This window comes from Lontra canadensis, unplaced genomic scaffold (genome assembly GCF_010015895.1).
Source record: "Lontra canadensis isolate GAN:19392208 unplaced genomic scaffold, GSC_riverotter_1.0 scaffold30, whole genome shotgun sequence".
Taxonomy (NCBI): Eukaryota; Metazoa; Chordata; class Mammalia; order Carnivora; family Mustelidae; genus Lontra; species Lontra canadensis.
In genome coordinates, this window is record NW_022631024.1 from 18,107,181 (window position 1) to 18,115,857 (window position 8,677).

The following is an 8,677-nucleotide window of genomic DNA, read 5'->3' on the forward strand; positions in this document are numbered from 1 at the left end:
TGCTAGCTGCGAATCCTCGCTCAGCCCCAGGGCCTTGCGGCAAGTTGGTCACTTCTTTGGGCCTCAACTACCGTCTCTTGTACAGCAGCGACCGCACCGCACTCTGCCCGGAGCTGTGCGGGGCAAACAAATCTCTCTCTCAGCCCCACGGGTGCAAACAGAAGCCAGACCCCTGAGCCGGCCCCGAAGCCCTGCACGGTGCGGACTCCAGCTCTCTCCCCAGGTCATGCCTTCGATCGCTCCCCTCCACCCCCGCGAGGCCCCGCCCGGAACATACGCGGTTCCCCAGCTCCGGCGCTCCCGATCTTCCCGTTCGGGCCTGGCCGGCGCTCGCCTGCCCTTCTCTCACCCCTCGTCTGCCGGCGTGGGAGTGCCGCCGCTGCGCGCGCCTCCCGAAGTCACACTCCCCGGCTGCCCCGGGCCCTACACCGCCCGCCTCCCGCTGAAGCGTTCACGCGACCGCCCCGCCCGCGCTCCCGCAGCGCCGGCCAGCACGAAGGACCGTCCTCCAACGGTGTCCGGGTGGACGCGCCCGCGGCCAGGAAGGCGGGAGAGCGAGTGGCGGGCGGAGAAAGTGCGACGGCCCGAGGCCAGAAGGCCCAGCGCGCTCGGCCTCACAAGGGTGCCGGCGGCAGGGCCGGGCCGGGCGGAGATGACACGTGGCCCCCGGCGGGCCCCATCAGCCCGGGAGGACAGGGCGGGAGAGGGCCCGGCGGCCCGGGAGAGGCCGGGCGAATGGGGCCCGGGGCCCGGACCCGGGGGCCCCGCCACGGAAGCGCTCTCCGTGCCTCGGACACAGGGCCGGGGTCCCGAAGCCCGAGCCAGCGGCGCCGCGTCTGTGCGTGGGGAAGCCAGAGGCTGAGCGTCCGGACTGACGCCCGCCGTCCCGACCCCCGGCCGGCCCCCGGCGCGACCCCGGCTCACTTCAGCCGGGAGCGACGCCACGAGCCCGAGCCGCGGAGCAGCAGCCGAGCCGTCGCCAGGACCATAGCCGCCATCTTGCGTCTCCGCCCCCTGCTTCTGTCGTCACTTCCGGACCCGCCCCCGACGCCCCGCCCCTACGGCGCTGGCCCGCGGCGTTCGTGCGCGCGCTTCCGGTGCCGGGAGCGGAAGCCGCGGCGAGAGGCTGGGAGTGGCGGCCCGGCGGCGGGCGACGGGGGCGGGCGACTCGGGCCGCGGCCGGGGTGGAGCCGGGGCCATGGGGCCGCCGCTGCCGGGCTAGGGAGGGCCGGCGCCGCCGGGCCCGCGGCGATGGCGGGCTACGCGCGCCGCCCGGGCGTCCCCCCGCTGTCGCGAGCCCGGAGCCTCGTCATTCCGGACGGTGAGCGGCCGGGCCGGGCGGCGGGGCCGAGCCCGCCGGGCCCCCGGGCCGCCCCCGCCCCCGCCCCGCCGGACCGGGCTGCAGGTGAGGCGGGCCGCGGGGCGCGCGGCCAATCGCTGTCGTTGTTGTTGCAGCCCCCGCGTTCTCTGAGCGCCGGTCCTGTCTGCCCCAGCTAGACTGTGAGCGCCCCCGTGGCGGGGGCCTGGACTCCCACTTCCTCGGCATTCGGCCGACGTTTATGTGCTATGTGCCCAGCCCGGTGCTAGCTTCCGTGGGAGACACAGGTGAGACGCCAGCCTCAGGGAGCCCCCCGCCGGCTGGCCCGTAGGGACTCGCCGGAGGCCAGCTGGCTCCCGACCCAGCGATGGGCGCCCAGTGCCGCTGAGTGCGGGCCCCTGGGGGTGCGGGTGCAGAGCGGCCCCTCCCCGCACAGACCCTTCCAGTGTAGGATGGTAAGTGCCGAGAGAGAAGTACGCCTTAGGGAGCACTGTCAACCACCGCCTTTTTCCAGGAGAGGTGGGGGACATGGGACAGTGACCGGCTTTAGTCTGGGGTTACTCTGCCTGGAGCAGCCCTGTGGCAGGGTGCCCAGAGTGAGGGGCGAGCCTTTAGGTGGGGTCTCATCGGGTCGTCATAGGAGAGTGGCAGTCTGTGAGGGTGTATTCAGAAGGCATCGCGAGGCAGAGGAGGACACACGCAGCCACACTGGTCATCAGAGCTTACTGGGAGCTTTTTCTGAATCACACATGCTGGGGCCCACGGAAGCCACAGCGTCTCCACCAGCAGGAGCCGGGGGCTTGTGTTTGAGCAGTTCCCCGGCCTGTGGCAGTCACTGCGACGGAGACCCCGTGTTGAAAAGCAGTTGTCACAGAGGCCTCTGTGATCACGTTAAGGCGATGACATCTCTTTGCAGATTTTGGCTACGGAAAGGGGAAATGTACTAAGCAAGGTGTGCCAGGAGCCCAAGAGACACATTTTGGAGGTAGGGTGGTTGGGCCGTCCTCTCGTTTTCCCTCTGCCCAGCGCAAAGTGCCGAACAGGTGCCTCGCGGCAGGTTGTCGGTCTGACAGCGCGTAATTAGTGTGTCAAGTGGTGGAGGAGTCCCGCAGACTCAGTCTTAACCCCAGTGTAGAAAAGGCGTGGCTACGAGGACAGATGAGCCTGATGTGTAGGGCGACAGAGAAGTGGGAAGGCACACCACAGGGGTCTGAAGAGGCAGCACGGGCTAGAAAAACGGGAGTCAGCTTTACACAAGGTTGGCGCCTGGGCTCAGATGGTCATTGCTGGTTAGGGATGGGGAGAGCGGGAAGCAGATAGGGAAAGAGAGAAAGGAAGGAAGAATGGGTGAGCAGGGAAAGGGATAGAGGTGGAGCAGGGTTCCTCAAGCTGGCCGCGCTGTTGGACCTCCTGGACAGCCCCCAGCACGGTTATACCCCAGGGCGACTACCTGAGTCTGTAGGAGTGGTCTCCATGGGCAGCAAGGAGCGGGGGGAGGGGGGGGGTTGGAAGTGGGAAGGAGAATTCTTAACTAAAACTCTACCCCCCGATACGGAGCTCAAACTCATACCCCAATGTGAAGAGTCACCGGTCCTACTGCCTGAGCCAGCCAGGCACCCCGGGAAGGAAGTTCAGAATGCGGAAGGACAGCTGTTTTGTTGGCTAGGTTTTTCATGTCCTAGCGTCACTGAATTCTGGTGGGATGAGGAGGGTGGCAGTCCCAGTTTTAGATGTTGTGTTCTAAAAAAATTAATGGGGAAGTTTCTTTTCGATTACTTTTGGGAGACTTTTTGCAATTGTGTCATGTCATACTGTTTCAGACGATAAACTTGAAGACCTTGCAGAGGCCAATCCGTTCTCCTTTAAAGAGTTTCTAAAAACCAAGAACCTCAGCTTGTCAGGAGAGGATCCAGGCAACAACAGAATTTATTCAAAGGTAGATCCAAGGCGTCGTCTGCGGTGACTGTACACAGAGAAACATCCAGAGGACATCTCTCTTCCGACGTGGGAGACGCTGCAGCAGCTGGGGGGGCACAGGGAGCTGGCGGCTAACGCCGACGGGAAACTCGGGTAGAGAAGCTTCCGGGACCCTTCCCGGCTCTTCTCTTTCCTGGTAGACAGGACGGGGCTGTTCTTTCCACTGCCAGCCCCTCGGAAGACAGGCTTCCAGCAGCTTCTGGGTCTGAGCTGTGCCTCCGGCTGTTTTCTTTAGGAAGCCACGAGACACACACTGGGACTTGGCCGCAACTCCCCGACCTCCCAGACCGTGGGATATGGCATGGAATATCAGCAGCCATTTTTTGAAGACCCCACGGGAGCTGGCGATCTTCTGGACGAAGACGAAGACGAGGATGAGGACGACGGGTGGAACGGAGCCTACTTGCCGTCCACTGTGGAGCAGACCCGCCCCTCGGGGGTCGCTGCCAGCACATCACCCTGTAGCACATACATCTCCTTTTTCTCCACCCCATCGGAGCTGGTGGGGCCTGAGACCCTGCCCCCGTGGACGCTGAGCGACTCTGAGTCTCGGGCCTCTCCACCAGGGAGCCCCAGCACGGACTTCGCGGCCCATGGAGAGTCCCTGGGAGACAGGCATCTCCGGACACTGCAGATTAGCTACGAAGCAGTAAGTGAGGGACTCCGAGTGGCGCTGCGTGTCCGAGTGACGAATTCACAGACGACCCGGGCCTCCCGGTAGCCTCGGTGGCCTGGAGTCTTGGCACCAAGGACCAGACGGTCTGCGGTGCACCCTGTGCCACGCCCCACATTGACAGATTCCCCGCGCGCCGTGCCACTGGCAGAGCCGTGTGCGGGGCAGTGAGCTGCGGCCCGGCTGGGGCAGGAGCCTCAGAGACCCTCCCAGGTCCCCCCCTCAGGAAAGGGTCCACTTCAGGCATCCGCTCAAGGATGTCTTGCTGTGTTCTGAGTAGAAGAAACATTTATAGGAGAGATTATCACTTAAAAGAAGGTCAGGAGTAAAGTGCACGTCCGTGATCCTAGGCCTTTAAAGGGAGAGCTCTCCGCTCCTGGTTCTCCTTCTCTCCAGAATATCTGCTTATCGAGAAGTTGCACAGCCACTTTGCAGAAATGCAGCCTCCGTTTGAGTGAGACACAGAGTTTCTAATAGGGGTTTTCTTCCTCTGCAGTTGAAAGATGAAAACTCGAAGCTGAGAAGAAAGCTGACAGAGGTCCAGAGCTTCTCTGAGACTCAAACAGAAATGTACGTGCGCCCTGAGTCAGCACTGCCTCCAGAATGCCGGCGAGTGCGCCCGTCCGTCTGCTGTCCGGGATGGGGCGCTGGGGCGGGACCACGCTCGGCTTTCCCTGTCCGCGGGTCACCCGTGTCACACACGCTCCTCATGTTCTGAGTGAAAGCTCGGACCCGACGCCGCGCCCCCGCCAGCCGTGCCTGCTGAGAGCGGCAGAGCCATGGGTCGCTGGCCTCGTGGTGGTCAGCCGCCCGCCCCACCTGGCCGACTCTCAGACGCATTTGGACAGTGAGCTGCGTGGGTGATCGACAGCCTGGTCTTCTTTGTCCCCAGGGTGAGGACACTGGAGCGAAAGCTGGAAGCGAAAATGATCAAGGAGGAAAGTGACTACCACGACCTGGAGTCTGTAGTCCAGCAGGTGGAGCGGAACCTGGAGCTGATGACGGTACAGGGGCCGGGAGGGTGCTCGGGGATGTGTCCCCTCCTCCACCGCCAGCCCGCAGAGGTGCAGTGCCGGGAGGGGCCCCTCACGGTCGAGCCGGAGGCCCCTGGGTGGGGGCAGAGGGCCACCTTCACTCTGTTTCCGGGTCTTGCCGCGTTACATGGTGCTGGTGTTTGTTTGTTTCTTTTTTGTCGGGACAGAAACGGGCTATGAAGGCAGAAAATCACGTCATGAAGCTGAAACAGGAGATCAGCTTGCTCCAGGTGTGTGGCCAGCATGGGCACAGGGTCTGGGAGCCTCCCCAGCAGCGCTGGCTCGCGCAATCTGGCCCCGCCGGCTCTCCCCCTGCCCGGTCCTCCCGGCCCTGTTTGCTCTGCTCAGCGGCAGGGTGCTGGGCACAGGCTGCATTGTCCAGGACGGCATGGGGCCCCGCATGAACTTCCCGATTCCGCGGAGGAGTGCTGAGGGTGGACCCAAGGACAGGGGAAGCCCGGGTCTCCGGGGAGCCCCTCAGGAGACGCCTGCCTCGGGGGCCAGCCCATGTCCCCTCACTGCCTGTGCCGAGGCTGTGGCCGCCAAACTGCTTCACTGCTTTCACCGCCGCAGGCACAGGTATCCAACTTCAAGCGTGAGAACGAAGCCTTGCGCTCCGGCCAGGGCGCCAGCCTGGCAGTGGTCAAGCAGAACACCGACGTGGCCTTGCAGAACCTCCGTGTTGTCATGAACAATGCCCACTCCTCAATAAAGTGAGTGCGGGGGGGCCGAGGGCGTTGGGCATGGGCAGGGGTGAGGCTGAGACGGCCAGCGGGCCTGGGAGAAGCAGGGTCCTCAGCTCGGTGTTTGAAAGCACGACCACACTAGGTATAGCGGACAGGGCTCTGGGAGCAGACGTGCACTTGTTGGCGCTGTTAACCTTGAGGTTGCACCACGTGTGCCCGGCTAGCAGGCACTCGGACCATCTGCACGGTAAGCGGTTTTTACCAGAGCGCTGACCTCACACAGGTCGGAGTCCCAGTTCCGTCACCTGCCGGACATTTCTGTTCTGCACAGAGAGGAATAACAGTGTTTCCCTCTCGTCATAAGAAGCAGATGAGTTCGTCAGAGACCCCCCAGAGATGGCTGCTGTGGTCACTCCCCTTGGGTGCCCCATCTGCCTGCCCCGGGGCCGGGCCCCTCTGGGGAGGAGTGGCAGCCCCCGGAGTCTGCTCTCCCCCCCCCCCCCGGGGGCTTCTTTCTGGCTTCTGTCAGGTTCGTCATCGGAGAGTCATGGTAGCGGGCCCGTAACAGCCACATTTCCATTTCAGGCAGCTGGTTTCGGGAGCTGAAACGTTGAATCTTGTTGCTGAAATCCTTAAATCTATAGACAGAATTTCTGAAATTAAAGATGAGGAGTCTTGAGAACCCTGACGTGCTTCTGGGCCGTAGCCTCGCTCACAGCCAGACGTCTCTGCTCACCAGATTTGGAAATGCCGTCGTGTCTTCAAATATGTCGTGCTCACCCGTAGTAAAGCTATTTATCATGACCTGCTAATTTCGTGACCTGCGAAGTGTGAGCAGCCTCTGCAGGGAGAAGCAGCCCCTGTGTGAGAGCCGCACCGGCTTCTCCGCAGCCCTTCTGGGGGCTCGAGCTCCCGCTACTTCCCAGACTAATGCTCTATCGGAAGACGTTTCTATAAAAGCCAGTGATTTTTTGAAGTTACTAAACCTGAAAAACCACAGTTCTGCAATGAGTGTCTTCCATTGTCATTCTGGAATGTTAATTATAAGATAAGTCAATTGCTCATTCTTAATTTCGACAGGAGAGAAAGCAGGGGAACTGCGGTCAGCAGCTGCTTCCGAAGACCTAGGGCCCTGCAACCTCCCTTGGGGCACCTGCCGGCTCGGAGTCCACTCTTGTGGGCCTGTGGGCGTGCCTGCCGTGGGAGACCTGAGCGCGGATGCCCCATGCGGGGGCCCTGGGTCACCCAGGTGGGCCACTGTGTGCGGCCATCTAAGTGCACCTCTGTGCCATGGGGCGGGTTTGAAAAAGTGCTTTGGCTGGAGGGTTTTGATACGTGTTTCAAGGGGGTTTATATCATGACATTTAGGCTTCAGGAGTTCAGAGTGCAGAGCCTCCCTGTGTTGACGCAAGGCCCTCCATGGTGCCTTTCCAACTGCTTTGCCACAGAGGGCAGGCAGAACATGCACTACGTGCCTTTTTGCCTATTTTTCTGTAGACGTTATTTTTCTAAATAAATTTCCCTTTTTCCTCCTGTTCAAATTGACAGCTTTTCTATTTAATAAATTGTAAAACTCCTATGAACTGTTCTTTTTTTTCTGACTTAACCAGGTCTTTATGCTTGAGAAGCATGGTACTGTCCTCTGACTTCAGGGCATGCATCTTGTTGTAGGGGGTGATTTGTGTTGATAAATTAAGCATTAATCCGTGGCCTGTGGGGTCACGGGTAGGCTCACACCATGCTGCCCGGGCCTGACCACGGTGGCCCGCACATCAGATGCCAGAGCTGTGTGTTTTGGAGTGGGCACCGTTGGAACCTCGTGGCAGAGCATCCTTCAGTAACGCGGCTGAACTTTTTTAAACATCACAGCCCAGGCTCCAGCCTGCCGCGGAGAAGTGGTTCTCGGCTCTGGCGTCAGGGGCAAAGTGCTAGGGAGAGGTTCTCTTCTGGGTGTGCAAGGGGTTGGGGCGCTACGAAAAGCCGGCCCTGACCTCTGCCCCCTGCAAGGGCAGGCAGAGGGGCCGCGGGAAGCGCGGAGCTTCCTCCCGCAGTGCTCCCAGCTGGAGGCTTACCCACTTGCACGCACGGCCAGCGCCGCCTCAGGACTTCCAGCGTCACAGGGCGGCCCGTTCGTCCAGTCTGGCTCTCCGGGGCGTCCCTGACCCTGACCCTGACCCTGCTCTGTCCACCAGGGGAAGGCGCACTCCCGGTTTCCAGCGGACCCGGCTGAGCCCCGGAGATGCCCCTCAGACGGGGGTGGAAGGGGGTGGCGCCCCTGCCCTACCCGCGCTCCCGTCCCGCACACGCCCCCAGGAGGAGCCACTGCAGGCTGGCCGCCCCGGGCTCAGGCCGCCCCCCGACGGCCTAGAGGTCCGCGCGGGGCCCCGGGGTTGGGGTTGGGTGCTGAGCGGGCTCCGGCTCTGGCCGCCGCGGTGCGGAGCACTTATCCGCTTTGCTCGCCGGAGCGAACAACAGACCCGGATAGAATTAGCACAGGCAGAGACGAGCCGGGTCCGCAGACGCGGATGTCACTGCGAGGGGAAGAGGCGGAGGTCCAGCCCCGCCCACCATCCCCGCCCCGGCCCGGCGCTCCGCAGTCCCGAGGGCGGCCGCGCGGTGGCAGCACTTCCCGGCCCCGGCCAGGCGTGCCCCGCGCTGTGGCCGCGGGGCGGGACTTCCGGTCTCGTGGTCTCGGGAAGAGTGGGGGGCGGCGGCGCGGCGGAGGGCGAGGTCGGCGGTGAGGCCTCCGGGGTCGGCGGTGAGGCCGGCGGGGCCGTCGCGGGGGAGGGGCCCGGGCGGGGCGGGAAGCGCGGAGCCGGGGCCGCTGTCGCCCCGCGGCGGAGGCGGCCGCTGGGCTCACGGCCCGTCGGGCTCCCTGGCTCCCGGCTCCTGGGTCGGGCCGCGCTCCTGAAGCCGCGGGACCCTCCTCCCTGCCCGGCCCCCCGCACGGGCGCTGCTTCAAGGAGCAGGTCCCGCGGGCGCCCTGTGG

The 8,677-nt window shown here is 63.4% G+C and overlaps 1 protein-coding gene across 2 annotated transcripts; it reads left to right on the forward strand.

Moving 5' to 3' along the window:
* The first annotated feature begins 1,156 nt into the window (after positions 1 to 1,156).
* On the forward strand, positions 1,157 to 7,267 carry ENTR1 (endosome associated trafficking regulator 1). Of its 2 annotated transcripts, XM_032866198.1 has the most exons (10): positions 1,158 to 1,321; positions 1,456 to 1,605; positions 2,235 to 2,303; positions 3,139 to 3,254; positions 3,531 to 3,944; positions 4,465 to 4,538; positions 4,861 to 4,972; positions 5,170 to 5,232; positions 5,576 to 5,715; positions 6,274 to 7,267. In XM_032866198.1, exons 1-10 carry the CDS (start codon positions 1,252 to 1,254, stop codon positions 6,365 to 6,367), a joined length of 1,302 nt encoding a protein of 433 aa, XP_032722089.1. In that variant the 5' UTR covers positions 1,158 to 1,251; the 3' UTR covers positions 6,368 to 7,267. The 2 variants fall into 2 exon arrangements, with proteins under 2 accessions (XP_032722090.1, XP_032722089.1); XM_032866199.1 differs by lacking the exon at positions 1,456 to 1,605 and having other exon boundaries at positions 1,157 to 1,405.
* The last annotated feature ends 1,410 nt before the right edge of the window (positions 7,268 to 8,677 follow it).